At 38.6% G+C, this 19,577-nt stretch overlaps 1 protein-coding gene across 2 annotated transcripts in view; it reads left to right on the top strand.

The window, feature by feature from the left end:
* Nucleotides 1–1,814: 1,814 nt before the first annotated feature.
* The window catches only part of TRIM67 (tripartite motif containing 67), a 92,676-nt gene continuing 74,913 nt past the window's right edge, over nucleotides 1,815–19,577 (top strand). For both annotated transcript variants that reach the window (XM_075203470.1, XM_075203469.1), the window contains exon 1: nucleotides 1,815–3,392. In XM_075203470.1, coding sequence (XP_075059571.1) covers nucleotides 2,490–3,392 — 903 coding nt within the window. In that variant the 5' untranslated portion in view covers nucleotides 1,815–2,489. The remainder of the gene's footprint in view (nucleotides 3,393–19,577) is intronic.

The raw sequence follows: 19,577 nt of genomic DNA, 5'->3' as shown, positions 1-19,577 counted from the left end.
TGTGACAAAATAAAACAGCAACTAGTTAAGAAGACCAGAGTAAGGAGTCACTCATTCGGTGATTCTTATACTACATATACATGAAACATCCTGCTGCAGCCATTAAACCTATGAGTATCTGCATCACTGTTTCATACAAGTTCTCAAAAAAATTAACAACTTGGTTAAGTTTAAACATGTGTGGTTTAACATCCCTATCCACCACTGCTGACACCTTACAGACACCAAAAGTTCTGCCAATAATTATTTCAGCTGTTTCGCACTGACAAAAGAGTATTTCCTAAAATGGTAGGCAATCATGGGCTAACATTTCTCTAAGTTCGCTAAATTTTCCAGTGGAGCACTTGGATCTCAGGGCCAAGATGGTGGTAGCATTTGTGGGAGTGCAGAAATGTGTAAGGATTTGAGCTGATCATAGGGATCCTTTACTGAGTGGAGAATAGGCCCGCTACTTTTGCTTGAAATAGGAATACACCTTAAATATTGTGTGGCAGAAAAGTATACATGCTTCCGCACATAAAGACCCATTGTGGGTCCACAGATTTTGTTCATAAAAGACTCAATACACATTTAAAATAAAAATAAATGTAATATTAATCAGAAGTCTTTTAGAGAAAATAAATGCATTTATGAGATAATAGGTATACTTTAATGACAACTAATTTTCATTCCATAATATGTAATAAATATGGAAATATAGATAGATAATCCATTTTTTTATCTTTCAATACACTCTTTTATATTCTCTTTGTGTGTGTTTTGCACATGGAGGTTGGTTAGGGGAAATGAGGTTTGTGGTACTTGGTAAAGGACAGTATATTGGCCAAAAGACTGAATTGTGAAATTAAACATGATAATTGAAGATGATAAATAATCCAGGTCATGGCTCACATGCTGTCACTAAGCTACCAGAGAGAGGGGGGAGCTGTTTCTGTGTGTATGTGTGTAAAGTGATGTCACCGGCAAGTGAGCAAAGCACTTGATGGGCATTTTACAGAGAGACCAATCGGAATGCAAAATCTAGTAGAGGGTGGGCTGTCTTGTAAATGGATGACTGGAATAACAGTCACAATACTACACTGTTGAACAAGATTTCCATTGGATAGGTTAATAAAGAAACCATTTTATGAGCTTCGTTAAATCCCTTGTCAGTCTGAAAAACATCAATCTACTTAATGCAAAATTGCAAGCAAAATAATCAGTGAATTGGTTCCGAACGATATCACGTTTTAGTGCCTACTTAAGACAGAAAGTAATATCATATTACATACATTAAAAACACTACTTCATTTTATGTAGCAAGACACCTATCATAGCACGCAAGCACTCGATAAGGTAAGCCTGATATTTCGAAATTAAAATGCTTGCCCATCTCTCATTGTAAAGATTCAGAAATTGAGCATTGGCAGGCTTGCTGCTAAATCGAAAACAGATTTTTCCTTAAAAATGACTTTTACCATTTTAACTCATTAACGTTATACATGCACTAATTATGCTTACATCATACATGTAATATACATACTTTTAACGTCAATGAGAATAAAAATGGCACTAATTTAAAATCTTGCAAATTTTGACAGCGCACATAAAATTAAAATAAATGGAAGCCAGAGACATGTAAACTTTAATATTAATATTTGTAATTAATTCAGTATAAATCCCTACTTCCTACTTAATATTCGGAACATGGGTGTTTGTAGCAAACCTTGCACTTATTTGCTAGCAGCATTTCATTCTTGCTCTCCCCCTCCTCTTTATTTTTCTTCCCCCGGCAAAATCCCTCCTCCTTTCTCCTCTTTTCCTTTTCTCATCTGTCCTGCCAGCCAAATCAAAACAGCTGTAGTCATCATTGCCCGACTGGGTGGTTTTATGAGGTTATCTGCTGAGATCAAAGGGAAAGAGCTCTACAGCGGGTAGACCCCCAAGTCTCGGCTAAATCAAGGTCAATCAACTTGTCGGTTTGACTAAGGCGCTGTCCGTTGGTCTGTGGTGCTGAAGTCAGCGTCCATTCTGTCTGTCTTCTGTATAGAGCGCTGGAGGAGGCGTGTAGAGAAGAACAAGGGAATCGCAACGCACTGCACTGGCAACAGGAACAGAATCTTGACGCTGCCATTCCTCACTCCACCTTATATATCATTTACTGTTTGTTTTTTCCCGTATGCCTATTTTTATCATTACAGTATTATGATTTTTGGCACCATATAACTAATTGCTTATTGTTATTTCCCCACTACCAGTCCACGGAATTTATCACTGGATGTTGCAGCTTTTCGAGAGCTGTTCATGCTTCTTTCCCCTTCCCAAGTGGCGGACGTTTCATAGCATTGACTACATATTTTGTGATTTTCTTCTCTAAACAATTCTTATTTGTAACCAGTAATTTCTTCAGTCCCTTATTTTTTTTACCTAATCCCATTAGGTCTCTCCTATATAGTCCCATGACACATCAGTGTTTGTGAGAGGAAACAGAAGACAGTTACACGAGCGTAATGGAGGAAGAGCTAAAATGCCCTGTTTGTGGCTCTTTTTTTCGTGAGCCTTTGATCCTACCCTGCTCACACAACATCTGTCTGCCATGTGCCCGTACCATTGTAGTGCAAACCCCAGAAACCGAGCATCTACCTCATGCAGCCCGTCCGATGTTGCTTATGGGGGCTGACTATGATTACCCGGATCACCTGGATAAGATGAGCCTCTATAGCGAGACAGATAGCGGTTATGGTTCGTACACGCCGAGCCTCAAGTCACCTAATGGCGTAAGGGTATTACCTCCAGCTCCAGCCCCATCTTTAGCTGCTTCATCTGGAGCATCCTCCCGAGGCATGCATGGCAGTTTATGTAGTTCTTCCTCCATCACTTGTCCGCAATGCCATCGCAGTGCATCCTTGGACGAGAGAGGATTGAGGGGCTTCCAGCGCAATCGACTGCTAGAAACTATAGTGCAGCGGTACCAGCAAGAGCGTAGCGCAGTACCTGACGCAGAAGGCAGCAGTACGCCAGAGGCATCTAGAGGATTTGTTGCCAATGCCAGGTGTCAGTTGTGTGACACAAACCCAGCAGAGGCCGCAGTTATGTGTGAACAATGTGATGTTCTGTATTGTTCCACTTGTCAGAGGAAATGTCACCCTACTAGGGGACCTTTTGCTAAGCACAGACTAGTGCCACCCTCTCAGCTACAACCTTCCACTACTAACAATCAAAAAACAGCTTGTACAGCGTTAGTGCCACCTAACACACCACGCAAATTCCCCACCTGTGCCGATCATGAACTGGAGAACTACAGCATGTATTGCCTGAATTGCAGGACCCCTGTATGCTACCAGTGTCTGCAGGAAGGAAAGCATGCCAAGCATGAGATGAAAGCTCTTGGGATCATGTGGAAGCAACATAAGGTTAGAGGAGACTCCATTGCCTGCAAATAATTTCATATAAATAGTTGGAAATTAGCTGTTGTGGAAACTTTTATGTTTTGTCCTGGTTTATAATTTACTAATTATTCAATATAGTTATTTAACATAAGTGGCTTGTGGCATAATATGCATTTATTAAAGAGCAGCTGGGTGCCTCAGTTATAAATATTACTTGCATTTATAAATCTAGCAGCAACAACCTGCTGGAAAAGCACCCTGCTACTATGTTTTATTCTGTACTCAGTTTAAATAGTTTTGACTTTAGGAAATGTGTGGTAATGCTTATGCAAAATGTAACTTTGGAACCCTAGATTGCCAGTTCACAAACATGGCATTCTGGGACTTCAAATGCCTTGCAGTGTGGGGGATAACACAGCAAGGAGCTCATTAAGCTCAGGTAATATGGCAGACAGGAGCAGTGCTTTGAGTATTATGGGTAGCAACGACACTGTATCAGTGGTGGTGGCTACCCTACTCAGACCCCTTAGCTACCAGGCCTGTTTCCCTGGTATCTATGCATGCCTGGGCTGGCAATCTTGCAACTTTCAAATTTTGCAGAACGGCCGTGGTGACTCAGAATATTGTTAGGCTGTTATGGGTTTCCAAATGTTTGTTTTTATAAAAGGCACTCTACAGCATTCTTAGGTCTCCCATCTTTGTTTTCAATAAAATAATATCAAATCATGGCCACTTTCACTGTACTGGTTACATTTTTACACCAATAAATATCACTCCATTAGGTCAAATTAATAATGGAGCCCCTGTGATATCACTATACTGAAAGAAAAATAAATATATTTGTTGTGTAAATAAATGTTGGTTGCTCTGCTATGAATACCATAGCTACTGTTTAGTACCAATCCGGCCTTGCTCCTTTGAAAATATTCCAAAAGTCACATTTACAATGACCGATAACTGTGTTTATATAAAACAGTATGAAGTGGATTAAGTATATGCACATTGGATGCAAGTGCGAGATTGTTAAAGCAGGTTGCATCATACAGTTTATTTTTGCTTTTGAAATGTACAGGGGAGTCTTTGCAACATTTCATAACAATATATTTAGCTAGGGGCATTAATTGTTTGGTTCAATACATTATAATAAGTATCCAACACTTGAAATCATTATATTCTCACAGGTAAATCTTACTGTTTAATGTTGAAAATTCAAAGAGATCACTTGTATGATGTATATACATCATTAGGCAATTATTTAATAATTTCATTGCCCTGTGATTCCATGTGGCTCTGCTGTGCTTTCCATATTAGATACCACTAAACTATGTGGAGTATTAGATAACTAGTTCTATTTTCCGTACATCAGTGTGCAAAACTTTTTTTTCCTGATTGAAATTGAAAAGTTAATTTAAAAATATGTTTTGAAATATGTTTTGAGCATAAAAAGCATCTGATTGAATTAAAAAAAAATGTAGTACCTAACTCAATCCTATGCTATGCAAAACTGAGTTTACCAGTCACTGGTATGAATCGTAACACAAGCTTAACAATATTGGGCCTGACTCATTAAAGTAAGGAAAGCAAAATAAAGGAGTAAATTTGCACCTTGGCAAAATTATGTTGCATTGGAAGGGGTGGGTAAATTTAAAATGTGGGGACCCATTATGGTAGCAGTAGGGCGTGTCCTAGATCAATTTTAAATTTTAGCGAAAAAATAAAGCTTTTAAATAAAGTATTTGTGTGCTAGATGAAAGAGCAGCCAGTATTTTCCTTATGTGTAAAATAATAAACTAATTTGCACCCTTTGCATTGTAACATAGTTTGTCCAGGAGCAAATTTACTCCTTTATTTTTTGATTTGTTCTCTTTAATGAGTCAGGCCGATTATGTTTTTCTGATTGGAAAAATATGTCCATCATAAGCCCTCATGCAATGTCACTTTAAATACTGGAATCCCCCACATATAATGAGGCCCAGGGATTCCAGCACTTAGGGTGGAGAGATGGGTCTATATTGTTACTGGGATGGGAGTTCTTTTGTGGCTAAATTCTTCCTGAAAGCCAAGTAAATTGCAATAATTCCCAAGAATACCATACTGTATATACTACTTGCATGCTACATTTAATATATCTATCCGTGTTCTTACTTCGTGCTGAAAGATTTGTAACAGGATTGATACAAATGACAAATGCATAATGATTTAGCTAAAATAGAGAAGTTTAGTAAGATGTGGAAGTTTAAATTTAACACATTAAGATGTAATATGATGCATGTTGGATGCAAAAATAAGTAGAATGGAGAGGTACTGTCCACAACAAAACAGGAAAGTCTCATTACTAGATTTCGAGCATTTTAATTAATTAATAAAATGCCTTTTAGTGAATATTGGTACAGCTCACATAATGGATGTTTCCACTATGTTTAAGTAACAGGTTCACGTTAAGAAAGTTTCCGAAAGTCTCTCATAAATGATTTTATGAATGTCGCAAAATATTGTTCAACTGAGGATCAAAATATATTTTATATAATAATTTCCTTTTATCTGCTGCCGGATTACCTATGGAGAAACAATTAAAAAAACTATTTATATCACCACTTTTGAATATTTGACCAGCAATAGTAAGATCCTAAAGGTTCCTGTTGTATTCAACCTTATCATTCTATAATAGACAGAAACTGTAGATTTGATTGCATATGGTATTGCCTGATATTGCATCATATTATTTGAGGAGTGGAAATCTAGATTGTTGTTTTAGCAATGGTTTATTCCTTTGACCTATATCTGTACACAGGGCTAAAAATGGTCATTTTGGAGCCACAGATGCAGTGATATTGCCAATTGCCCAATATCTCCTGCATTAGTTTCCATTTAATCATTTTAACTGTGGGGACCGACTAATATTTACTGAAAACATTAATAAAAATGCACTTTCCAGTATAAAATGTGCCCGGCTGCGGTAAGACACTTATTAAAAACAAGTTAACCCGTGCATGATACTCATGCATTCTAGTCAAATCAAGCTACTTAAGGTGTTAAAAAGGTTCTTGTCATGCATTTGGGCCATAGCCCAGGCCTCCTCAGGGGAAGAACGTTACTTCCCGATGCAAGTGCCCTTTTTTAATGTGGTTTTGTCCACATGTCACCACCTCATCATTTTTCTCCATCACCTCATCCTTCATCTTTATCGCCACATCTATCCAGATGTCTATCCAGACACAGGGATCTCTCTCAGCGGTCCTGAGTATCACACTCCTCTCGCTCTGTCACCCCTGGCAACCACCAACCACTCCCCACTGTCACCCCCGGCAACCACCAACTACTCCCAACTGTCACTTCTCCTTCAAGAAATATATATATATATATTTTTAAAATCTTTATAAACACTTTTAACAATTAACAAATTAAAAACATCTTAGTATACCAAATTTCAGCCCTTTCTGAGTTTTTTTTTCCACACATACTAAGAATTTAGTAGGTCAGTCTTAGTGTGTGTGGGGAAAAAAACTCAGAAAGGGCTGAAATTTGCTGCAGTGCCACCTGCTGGGTGGAGTTACCCAGCAAGTGGCGCTGCAGCAAATTTCAGCCCTTTCTGAGTCTTTTTTTTCCACACACACTAAGAATTTAGTAGGTCAGTGTATAACTTCGCCCAGCAGGTGGCGCTGCAGCTTGGTTTTTTTTTTCCCACACACAGACACACGCCACTAGGCTTTTATATAGTAGATAATAGGGGGTGATGCCCACCATATGTATAAACTAGGGAGTTTTGCAGAGATGAATGGGCACTGCGGCTGCCAGTTAAATATCAAATCTCCACGTCCTCAAACTCATTTAAATGTCAGAAACATAAGTTTATTGCACGGTACTTTTATATACATCTTTATTGTTGCTCACTAGGGTCAAAGCCATCTCGCACCAATCTTTTTGGACACCATTTTAACTAATTACTACTAATTTACATATCCAAATGTTAAAAATAATATTCTGCTAAAAATCTAGAGTAATAACTCGCACCCCCAGAAATGTTGTCACGTACCCAAAAGGGTCCACACAACCCTTGTTATGAACCACTTGTAAGAAAGTATTTTCATTATCTGCTGAACACATTCATGTATTTATATTTTTGTGCAATTGTGTAAATCTTAAATATATTATTTTTTAATGACATCATGCAAGTAAGATCATTTTATAGATAGAAGCAATAATTTAAGTGTTTATAAGCTATCACATTTCCCAACATAGTCATGTGCATATAGACTGACATTTTTTCTTTTGTGGTTGGATTAATTTGAATTGAATAGGCTATAAAAAAATTGCTGTATAACGGTCAACTTTAAAAACAGTTATCTGATTTAATGTTAGTGACAGAAGAAATAAAATGTTTTTTTCAGATCTGTGCATATATGCCGTTCCACAGTCTGTTTTGGGCAATTATCTTTGATTGTGGCTTTTTATACGGTTTCATTTGCTGAATGGAATGATTAAATTATTGCTCTTAAGCAAGTATGCTGCTGTATATTGAAGCTCAATAAAGAGAGTGATCTCATCTACAGTAGTAGATACCTTCACGCTCTTACACTAAGAGTTTTAGTTCACTCAGACTGTGCTAGATTTTGAGTATCTCAAAGATTCAGTGGGTAGTAGTCTTGACAACACGGATTTGGTTAATTTGGGAGAAGACTCCTTAATCACATGATTTGGGGATGTAATAATTTCCCTTTAGACAAGTAGCTATAATGACACCTGATCTAAAATAATTTGAACTACAGAGTGAATCATTTTAGGTTTATTTTTTGGAAGTTCTTTATTCTTTGAGCTCATAGTAGGCTTCTACTGTACACGTGGTTAAGTATAGATAAGACAAACTTTCACAGTACAGTTCATGAGGCGATTTTGGGCCAAAGTTATTTTATTTTTAATTGCTTAATTGTGCTAAGTATAGGGGAATGCATATGCTCGCTATAGTTTTATGCTATCCATCTATGCAAGCTATTAGTAAATTTAGGGGGTTGGCCTTTTTTACTAATAGCCTGTATATTTTCAGTTTTTTTCAGACAAGGCCATGATGTCATATATGCGATATTCTATTGTATCATACCTAAATAATATTGACAGTTGAGCTCTGAGAGGAAATATGGGATATAGACTTTTGGGCAAACAATGTAGGCATGTTAAATTGTGATCTTTTGAAATTACCCCTTGAAATTTACATTAGACTAATATAAAAGGAAAAAAGTAGAGTTAGAGTCATCTAAAATATTGTGTATAAAAACAGTAACGCACTTGTTATTCCTATTTTTATGTTTTTGAGCATTGGAGTAATAAGTAATGGTTTCTAATCCCTGTATAAGTAAATTCCTCCATTTAAAAACAATTCATTGAGAGAGCAATATCAGAGCAGTATGTGTTTGGACTAATCGTAAGCAACCTGGGGCAATCCGGATGTGTAAATACAAATCCCATTATGCCCTCAGGGGCAATTTACAGGTTACCCATCACTTAGAAGACAGATAATAACATCTGAAATATGTTTAAAACAAAAACAAACAAACAACAACATATTGTATTGTTCAATGGTAATTTTGTGATGAATATAGTCCCCATCCCCACCACTACACACGCCAGTGGGCAGAGCCAACTGGAAACAATTTTTTCTAAATCCAATATTTATAACCCCCCCCCCCCTCTAGAAATCCTGCATTTGTCTTTGAAGTAGTATTCTGCAAGGTTCTATAACTACATTTTCATTTAGATCCTTCCCAACAGTTGAATAAATAACTTATGCATTGTCTTGAATATTAATTGAGAAAAGAAAATTGGAAATATATGAAAATACTAAAAATATATAATTTTGTATGGGTAATAGGATCATATTTATTAAATTTATCTTCCCATTCATGGAAAGAGGGAGTTGTGACAAGATAATTTTTTTCTGTTAAAAAAAAATTATATCACTAGGGTGAGACCTCAGTCTTACCATAGTGATATAATTAAACTCATAATGTAGTCAAGTGTGCTTATGTTTGTGCCTATGTATTCAAATGCTTTGATCCAAATTAGCTGACATGATCAAAGTGTCAAATTCAGTTATATTTCAGTTGCTACTGGGAATAAGATCAAGTTGCTCCAGTTAATTTTGAAACCTGAATTGAATATTTCCCAAAGTGATTAATTGTCTCAAACATATTTTGCAGGGATGTTTGAGGACCAACTAAGTATATTATCATTTCGTCTGTATTCATAGATATTTTCTCTTCTATTCCAACAAGGCCAAATCCCACTATGTTCTTGTTATTTTGTATTATCTGAGCTAGGGGTTCTAGTGCTATACAAATATTGCAGATAATAATGAACACCTTAAGTGAGTATCTCGCTCCAGGAGGAAGGTTCCTGAAACTTAGCCACCATTAGATGCTTTTGCTACATCTAATGGTGCAATAATTTTAGAACCTTCATTGTCATGTTTGTATGCAATTTATGATAATTGGAAGTAATAGATCTTTATGCCAGTAAGCTAGATTGATCTTTGTGTACTGCAATTATTATTACCCTACAAAATGCTAGTAATTTTGCGAATGTTTTAATAACCATATTAATAAGAGCGAGGGTGGTTGGATTAAAATTTTGTTGGATCTTTCACTGGCTTCAATAATACTGTTAGGGTAGATACACACTACAGGTTTTTCAGCCAAGTATGTTGCCAAACACCTATAAACCGACTGCTCGCCCCAATATCGCAGTATTGTGTACACATACACGTTGAATAATAGTCATTCCAAAGCACCAATTGTCAGTTCATTTGGTTGGCCGGTAAAACTAATAATCTCGCTCCAACCGCCTTCCGATCCTGCAGTGTGTATGCACTTATGATCTCGATCTCCATAGAGTTTACAGAATTATGATATTTTCAGCCGATGTTGGCAATGAACATGTCCCGATGAATAAATATATAAATGTAGATGAAATAATTTGTCTGTTCATTCTGAGACTGAATATTTTGTTTCAGAGTCACTGAAGCTAACGAAATTTGTAATAACATGTAGATAGCTATAACAAGGCTGTTAATCAGTGTGAGAGGAACGAATGAATGAATGAATACTGTGCTGTTATTCTCTAAATGACTACAGGACCGGATGAAGAGCAAAGATCTAATCATGTATAGTGTGTACGCATGTATCGGCAGACTGGAACTTCAGTCATTTGTAAAATCATTAGTCATAACAAATTGGTTGAAAGTTTTTGTAGTGTGTACTCAGCCTAACTAAGGCTTCTCTCACTGAGGAAGGTAACATACTTTTCTTATATACAGATCCATATGTTTAATAGATAAGGACACAAAGGAAATCATACTGAGTTGACCGCAAATGGGTGTTATTTACACACTTATAACTGTATACTGAATTTTAGACATCTCCAGATGCATCCAGCTTATATGCCAGGCTTACATCAAGCATACATCAGGCATACATACACCCACATATGCATGCACACAGCCAGGTCATGAGCAGAATAATAGTTTGTTCAAATTTGGTTTGATAAAAAAATAGCTCATTAGGCTTTTTATAATGCAGCAGATATAATATTAATTCTTGCATAATAATAAAAGTAGCAAAAAAATATTTTAAAAATCTGTCCACAAAATACAATAATTTATGCATTGATCAATGCTGAAAGCACCTATTAGTTTTAGAGGTGAATTTGCAATCAGCAGCAGCTAGCATGTGCTGGTGGCTGTAATCATCATCGGCATGTATTTGCACCTGCCCTCTAGCAGTGTGCATATGGCTCCTGATGGGCTCAATAGGTCTCATTGGAGTCTAAAGAGCTCAACTGATAAACCGTCAATGCCCAGTGATATAGAGGTAGGAAAATACATTATAGTTTGTTCAACTAGTATATTGTCTAGTGTAATGTCTGCTTCTAGTAGTCCAATGTGTCCTATAATTAGTGAAGGCATTTGTATTGAAGATATCTCAATTTCTGTAGATGAGACTGTGATTTACTTTGTATATTAAGGTGAGTAAAATTCAGCAAAACAGAAATTAATGGCTCAGGATCTATTACTAATTCAATATCTTTATTGTACAGTGTGAGGATAACAGTGGAAGAATATACAATATGTGCCTCGTTAACAAGGCTAAAAGCTTTGTTACCATGCTTAGATGTGTAGACTGTTTAGATATGTAGAATAGTTTCTGGCGGGTTGCTTGAGTAAGAAAAAAATATGTATAAGCATTTATTGCCTCCAAATGTTTTGTGTGGGCTTCATCAGAGGGCAATACTATATACACCTTTGCCTTATCCTCAGCTTCCTTGGTAGTTCTTTTTGTCTGAGTCAACCTTTCTGAGATAATCAGTAATCCACGTTACCACATTTCTCTGGACCACTAAAAATCACTACAAGATTATGATTTTTGTATTGAAAAACATATATTCTGTGTGGAGTAATTGATAAATACTAGGGGTATTAGGTACTGTAAAATTCAATGCAATTACTACTATATATATATATTTTTAATGGGTTTTATTACAGCTATTCATTGGATTATCATCATCATCATCTGCATTTATTTATATAGCGCCACTAATTCTGCAGCGCAAAGAACTCTCACTTCAGTTCCTGCCCCATTGGGGCTTACAGTCTAAATTCCCACACACGCACACACACACACAAAGACATAGACAGACACACAGACTAGGGTCAATTTGTTAGCAGCCAATTAACCTACCAGTATGTTTTTGGAGTGTGGGAGGAAACCGGAGCACCTGGAGGAAACCCACGCAAACACGGGGAGAACATACAAACTCCTCACATATAAAGCCATAGTCGGGAATTGAACTCATGACCCCAGTGCTGTAAGGCAGATGTGCTAACCACTACGCCACCGTGCTGCCCATGTATTTTCTATGAAGTCATTCAAAAAAAGCCATGTCTAATCTAGATTCAGAACCATTGGCGGCAAAGTGGCAAGAAAATACTTTTTGATCAGGATACTTATATTACATGCTTGACTATATTTATCTATAAGAGACAATAATAGGGATCCTACCAATAACATTGTTCCTGTAAAGCACAGAGACTCCTCTTGCATAAATTGAGACAGACAGGCAGGCAAAGGGGTCAGTTCTGTTCAGCTAATCTGTTCTATTGGTTGCTGGGATTTTATGTCCAATCGGATGAGTGTCCTCAGTGCCCATATCAACAGCTTTCCTCGTGAAAAAAAATGTCAGATCTCTCCAGTGTCCCTGACTAATAACAAATATAGGAACTCACCTATAAAGACCAATAAATGGAGCAAGATCCAATTCATGTTTAAACCTCTTTGACAGCTGCTGCTCAAGAGGGTGGAACTGGTCATCAATTTATCTTATTTAAGTACAAGTACTTTTAATATGATCATATGATTCTATCAGACTATATGGCAAATATAAAGAAAGCATATAGATAACAATTAAATATTCTAAAATCTAAATATTTTATTAGTAATACTGTAGTCTGTGCCTCTAAATCATATATAGTGATTAATATGATGCTCTGAATTCTTGTCCTGATATAGAAGGTGCTACATGTACTGTAGATGATGTGTGTGAAGAGTGAAAGTACAGACAGAATATAGTAAATATAAGTTATAGAAAGTTATGCAAATGTACAAAAAGACAAAAGACAAAAAGAGTAAAAGCCCTGCTTCTGGTTAGATTTAAAAGTCCTAAATGAATTATAGTCAGATAAAACAATGGTAAAAAATAGAATGAAATATATTTTGTCATATGTAGGGTGCATCTTATTGCTTAAATAGGAACCCCTGGCACCATTAGGATGCCAAAGTATGGGTTTACTAACCAGCACCAGCAACTCCTATTACTTCTGATTCCTGCATCCTTCAGTTCTGACTCAACTATTTCTCACTGCTTTTCTCCTGTTTTACGATTTGGTGCCTATTTGCTCGGTTGGTTTCAATTATTGGCTTGCCCTGACTATTCTCTGGATCTTCACTGTGTACTTTTGTGCTTGACTGGCTCTGACCTGGACTGTTTGACCACACCTGTCGTTACACCGGTGACTGTCTTGGAGAACCGAAACCTGCATATCCTCTGCAGCTAAGCCCAAACTACCTTATGGGGGTCCGTGGTGAATACCGGGGGTTTGTTAGACTCTGCGCCTCCCTGCTCAGTTGCACTAATACCGATTAGTGGCCATTTCTGCCTGTTCCGTGATACTCTGGCCATAATGAGTGGACAGATCGAACCCTCTGCCCGACAAATTATGCTCCATTTAGCCCAGAGGGTGGACCAGCAAGACTCCAATCAGGCGCAGCGCCTACAGTGTCTACATGGGGTCGTATCCCACCTAGACACCCTCCAGGGGTCTCTTTCAGCAAGCCAAGCTACCCTAGCGATAAAGGTATCTGCTGCCGCCACCGCCTCAACTGTCAGCACTTCTAGTTTCAGAGGTCTACGTATTCTCTCGCCAGAAAAATACAATGGCGATCCCAAGAGATGTTGTGGGTTCCTGAACCAGAGCACAATTAAGTTTCAGCTTGCGTCGGAAAATTTTGCCTCCGAGAGGACCAAGGTGGCTTATGTTATTTCCCTCCTCTCTGGCCAAGTTTTGGCCTGGGCATCTACCCTCTGGGAACGGGATGACCCCATGCTCCAGAATTCTTCCACCTTCATTGAGAATTTTCATAAGGGTTTTGATGAGCCCAGCTGTGTTTCCTCTGCTGCCTTCGGCCTACTAGCTCTCCGCCAAGGTCCACTTTCTTCTAGGCAATATGACGTGCAGTTTTGAAGTTTAGCCTCAGAACTTCACTGGAACAATGAGGCCTTTACAGCCACCTTTTGGCAGGGGTTAAACGACCGCATTAAGGATGACCTGACCTCCTGCGATCTCCCGTCTAGTCTTGATAATTTAATCTCTCTTTGCATTAAGGTGGACATCTGCCATAGGGAGCGTATTCAAGAAGGAGAACAGACCCAGTTTCCTCTCCCTCGCCTGGCACCTCGGTTTCAGTCTCAAGCAATGCATTAAGAACCGCCTTTGCCTTTATTGTGGGGACACGGGTCATCTCCTTTCCTTATGTCCCAAGAGGCCAGGAAACGCCCTATCCTAACGGACTTTAAGAGGGTCGTTCTAGAATCCAAGTCCCTCACTCCCTACTCTCTGAGAGATTCTGAATATCTTATGCTGATTACTCTCTTCTCTCCGTATGGCCCCCAGCAGTTGGCAGCTTTCGTGAACTCTGGATCCGCTGGGAACTTCATTTCCGCCAGTTGGCTTCCAAGCTCCATCTCTCCATCCTACCATCCATTGCCACAGTCTCTGGCACTGACTGCGATAGATGATAATTGCATCACCAACGGTTTCATCGACCGTATTACCAGTCCCTTACAGCTGTCGGTAGGAGTGCTTCACTCTGAGTGGATAAGTTTCCTAATTCTTCCTCAGTCCATCAACCCTGTTCTTTTGGCCTTCCCTGGCTTAAAGCTCACTGTCCACAGTTTGGTCTTGTGTTCAAATTATATCTTGGGGCTCCACCTGTAAACAGCATTGTTTGACTGCTCTACATCCTTCCAGGACTTCGATTTTCTGTCTAGCCTCCACTCCGCAGCCAGTCCTCCCTGAGGCCTACACCAAGTTTTTAGATATGTTCAGCAAAGTCGCAGTTGAGTCCCTGCATCCACACTGTCCTTGGGATTGCCCCTTCAACCTTATACCCAGCAAAAGCATCCCAAGAGGCAGGGTTTTTCCTCTATACTCAAGCCATGTCTGACTACATCTCTAAAATTCTTGAACGTTGTTTTATCCACAAGTCTTCCTCTCCAGCAGGTACAGGGTTCTTTTCTGTCAAAAAGAAGGATGGTACCCTTAGACCCTGTATTGACTACCGTAAGTTGAATGCTATTATGGTCAAAAACCTCTATGCTCTTCCCCTCATATCAGAACTCTTTGATCAGATTTGTGGAGCCCAGATTTTCATCAAACTGGATCTTAGAGGGACTTCTAACCTAGAGGGACTTATTCGGATTCGCCAAAGCGGCGAGTTGAAAACCACTTAAAATACTAGAGACGGTGACTATGAGTATCTTGTGATGCCCTTTGGGCTTTGTAATGCCCCTGCAGTTTTTAAAGAATTTGTCTACGAAATCTTCAGAGATCTTTTGTACCAGTCTGTAGTTGTCTACCTTGATGATATTCTGGTCTTTTCTCAGAACCTTACCTCTCATCAAAATTATGTCAAAGAAGTTTTGTCTCATCTCCATACCAATCACTTGTATTGCAAGTTGGAAAAGTGTCTTTTTGAACAGCCTCAGCTAATTTCTGGCATGGGACTTAAAATGGATCCCAAAAAGGTGGAATCCATCCTTAATTGGTCTCAACCCTCGAGTCTTAAAGCTACTCAGCGTTTCTTTGGTATCTGCAACTACTATCGGCAGTTCATTAAAAATTTCTCTTCCTTATTTGCACCCATCACTTCACTCACCCGTAAAGGCTGACAAGTCAAGAACTGACCTCAGATGGCAGTTCTGGCCTTTTAGGTTCTAAAAGAGAGAACTCCTGTATTGAGACAACCAGACCAACACTTACTGTTTTTTCTTGAGGTAGATGCTTCCTTTGTGAGCGCAGAAGAATTCAGTTGGCACTTTCTTCCCATGTGGCTTTCTCTCTTGAAATCATCTCCGATAGGGGTGTACAATTTATTTCTAGATTCTGGAGGTCCTTCTGCAATAATCTGAGAATCAAGCAAAAATTTTCCTTGTGATACCATCCCCAGACCAAAGGTCAAACTGAGCGGGTCAACCAGGATTTGGAGATGTTCCTCTGTTGTTACTGCTCCAATCACCTATCCTCCTGGAGTGATGATCTACCCTAGGCAGAGTTCTCACATAATATCAAACAACATGCCTGAGTGTCTCCCTTCTTTACCATCTTTGGCAGACACCCTGTACTTTCCACCTTTTCTGAAGCTTCCAGTTCATCAGTACCTGTGGTTCAAGATATGGTCTGTGACTTTTCTAAAATTTTCTAGGCAATGGGACACTTTCCTTGCTCACCTGTCGGCGGTCAGTGTGTCTGACTGCCAAATCTTGTTCACCCAATCAGGTTGCACCTCATTGTTTAAATAGGAACCCCTTGCACCATTAGGGAGCCAGAGTACTAGTTCACTCAACAGCTCCAGCAACCCCTGTTACTTTTGATTCCTGCATCCTTCGGTTCTGACTCGGCTAGTTCTCACTACTATTCTCCAGCTTTACGATTTGGTGCCTATTTTCTTGGTTGGTTACGATTATTGGCTTGCCCTGACTATTCTCTGGATCTTCCATGTGTACTGTTCTGCTCGGCTGGCTCTGACCTGGACTGTTTGACTACGCCTGTCTGCTACTGTTGCTACACCAGTGACTGTCTTGGAGAACCACGACCTGCGTACCCTCTGCAGCTAAGCCCAACCTCCCTTGCGGGGTCCCTGGTGAATACCGGGAGTACGTTAGACTCCGCGCCTCCCTGTTCAGTTTTGCTAATACCGGTTAGCGGCCGACTCTGCCTGTTCCGTGACAACAAGCTTCCTGCCTGACATTTCTATTTCTATTGACAACATGAGCATAAATCCTACCCTGTAAGCTCGCTGCCTAGGTGTAATCCTTGACTTGCAACTATCCTTTGTTCCCCACATCAAATCTATATATATATGTATCATGCTGCATACATCCAAAAAACATTTCCAGAATACGCACATATCTCACACAAGACACTGCAAAAACTTTAATTCATGCACTCATCATCTCCTGCATTGACTATTGTAATTCCCTCCTAGTCTTCCCAAAATCAGACTAGAGCCCCTACAATCTATTTAGCACACAGCGGCTAGATTGATTTTCTTTGCAAATCGGTTTTCATCTGCTAAGTCACTCTGTCAGTCTTTACATTGGTTGGCTGTTTTTCAACAAATCCAATATAAAATTCTTTTACTAACATACAAAGCCATCAACAAAATTGCACCAACATACATCTCCTCACTTGTCTCAAAATATCTCCCAACTCGACACCTCCGTTCTGCTCAAGATCTGCACCTCTCTTCCACTCTCATCATTTCCTCCCATTCTCGGTTACAGGACTTTTTTGAGTTGCACCCACTTTATGGAATTCACTCCCTCGCACCACAAGACTTTCCTATAGTCTTCAAACCTTCATGCGTTCTCTGAAAACCCACCTCTTCAGACAAGCTTATAATATTCCTTTACCACCCTCTTAATCTCCCTAGATTACCCTATTACCACCCTCTACACAGCTAACACAAGACAACAACCTCTGACCAACATAGTTGTGTGACTGAGCATACAGTCACTAAATACTTTTTACCTTTGCATTCTAGTTGGACAAATTCAATATGATGTAGCACTTACCCTTGTGTATCAACCCATTGTCCCATAGATTGTAAGCTTGCGAGCAGGGCCCTCTTACCTCTATGTATGTATATATGTATAACCCTGTATTGAATTATTACTGTTTGTTCCCAATTGTAAAGCACTACAGAATCTACTGAAGCTATATAAATAAATGTTGAAGATGATGATGATGATGAACAACAACAGAGGAAAGAGAGGACTGGAGAAATGTAAATGAGATATGTAGCTGATAAGAAAGCTTCAAAAGTCACTCTGCTCACTACATAATTTGTCATGTGATTGTGGTTGCCACAGTAGTCGCATGACACTTAGGGAACTGTAAATTTAGTGTATCTTCTTACAGTAAATCATACTGATAGATTTAAAAAAACACACACATAGGGCTAGATTTACTATCAGGCGTGTTTGTAAACCCGCCGACTTTCGGCGGGTTTGGCGGCGGTTTAGCCATCGCCGGATTTACTAAGGCTAAACCCGCCGTCCAAACGGCCAGAAATGATGTTTTCAAACCCGCCTCTGTATAAAGCGCCATGACGGTTTCAACAATGTTCAACATACAAACAGCCGGATTTACTATTAGGGGGTTTATAAAGCCGCCGGAAAACCGCCATTCAATAGACCAAAATGAAAGCGCTGCTTGTGAGCAGCGAGATTGTTCAAACAGTGTGCTGTTTCAGATATTTAGTCAATCAGAACATAAGAGAAAGCACCTTTTGATATTTTAATCATTTGGAAAATCATTATTTATTGCTAAAGGGACAAAATAAATGTAATAATAATTTATAAAATAATTTTTTTTTATATTTTTTTTTTAAAGGGACACTGTTATAGCATTATATTTTGTAGAAAATGTGAATATATAATATTAATAACTGATTGTTAATGGTGGATATAATTATTTATGTTGCACAATTTGTCATGACATATTGTCCAAATAATGTAATAATTAAATAATTTTATCCCCTTTATATAATGAAATTTTTTTATTCCCTCATAAGATAATATTTTATTCATTTTGCCCCTTAATCAATAAATAATGATTGCCAACATAATTTAAATGTCAATGGTACTTTCTCTAATGTTCTGAATGGCAAAATAGTTCAAACAGCATATTTAAGCTATCAAGCCATTCTGAAGCAGGTATTAAAACTGTCCTGTCCTGTCTTTTGGCTGGCGGTTTTGTGGCGGTTTCATCCAAACCGCCGGCGGTTTGAACAAAACCGCCGGCGGTTTAGCTTTTTCAATCCGCCACACATCGCCAGTCATTTTAAATTAAAGCCTCAATTCGCCCTATAGTAAATCCGGCTGTTTGCAATGCAAACACGCCGGAAAACCGCCGCGATGCATGGCGGTTTGAAGCCGCCATGCATCACGCCTGATAGTAAATCTAGCCCATAATGTTTTCAAGGGATTACAGCTTTATTAAGTAACCAGATTGCAGACCTTATTAGAATGATAATTTCCATTGGCTTGTGGGTCGGGTCCGGCTCTGTTTATATCCCTCAGTATTAATGTGCTGAGCCTTTATGCATCTATCTACACTGTGTCTATTCAATTTGTGTAAAGATATGTAAAGATATGTGTGGCAAAGTTTGAAATACCAAGATACTTAGTACCCAAATTGTATTAAATTAAGCTGTCTGTATGCACATATAGGTCAATTTTACTTTATGTCCCTCTAAGGGTGAATTCTAGGTGTGTTAATTAGAATCTTGAGCTATCTGGAAGATAATACTGGTAAACAATTAAATAATAGAAGTTTGAATGCAGAGTATTCAATGTACACCCTGGTTGTTACTTTACTCCTAA

Source organism: Mixophyes fleayi, chromosome 3 (assembly GCF_038048845.1).
Source record: "Mixophyes fleayi isolate aMixFle1 chromosome 3, aMixFle1.hap1, whole genome shotgun sequence".
Lineage (NCBI taxonomy): Eukaryota > Metazoa > Chordata > Amphibia > Anura > Limnodynastidae > Mixophyes > Mixophyes fleayi.
The sequence above is the reverse complement of the archived record's forward strand: the minus strand, read 5'-3'. Positions and strand labels throughout refer to the sequence as shown.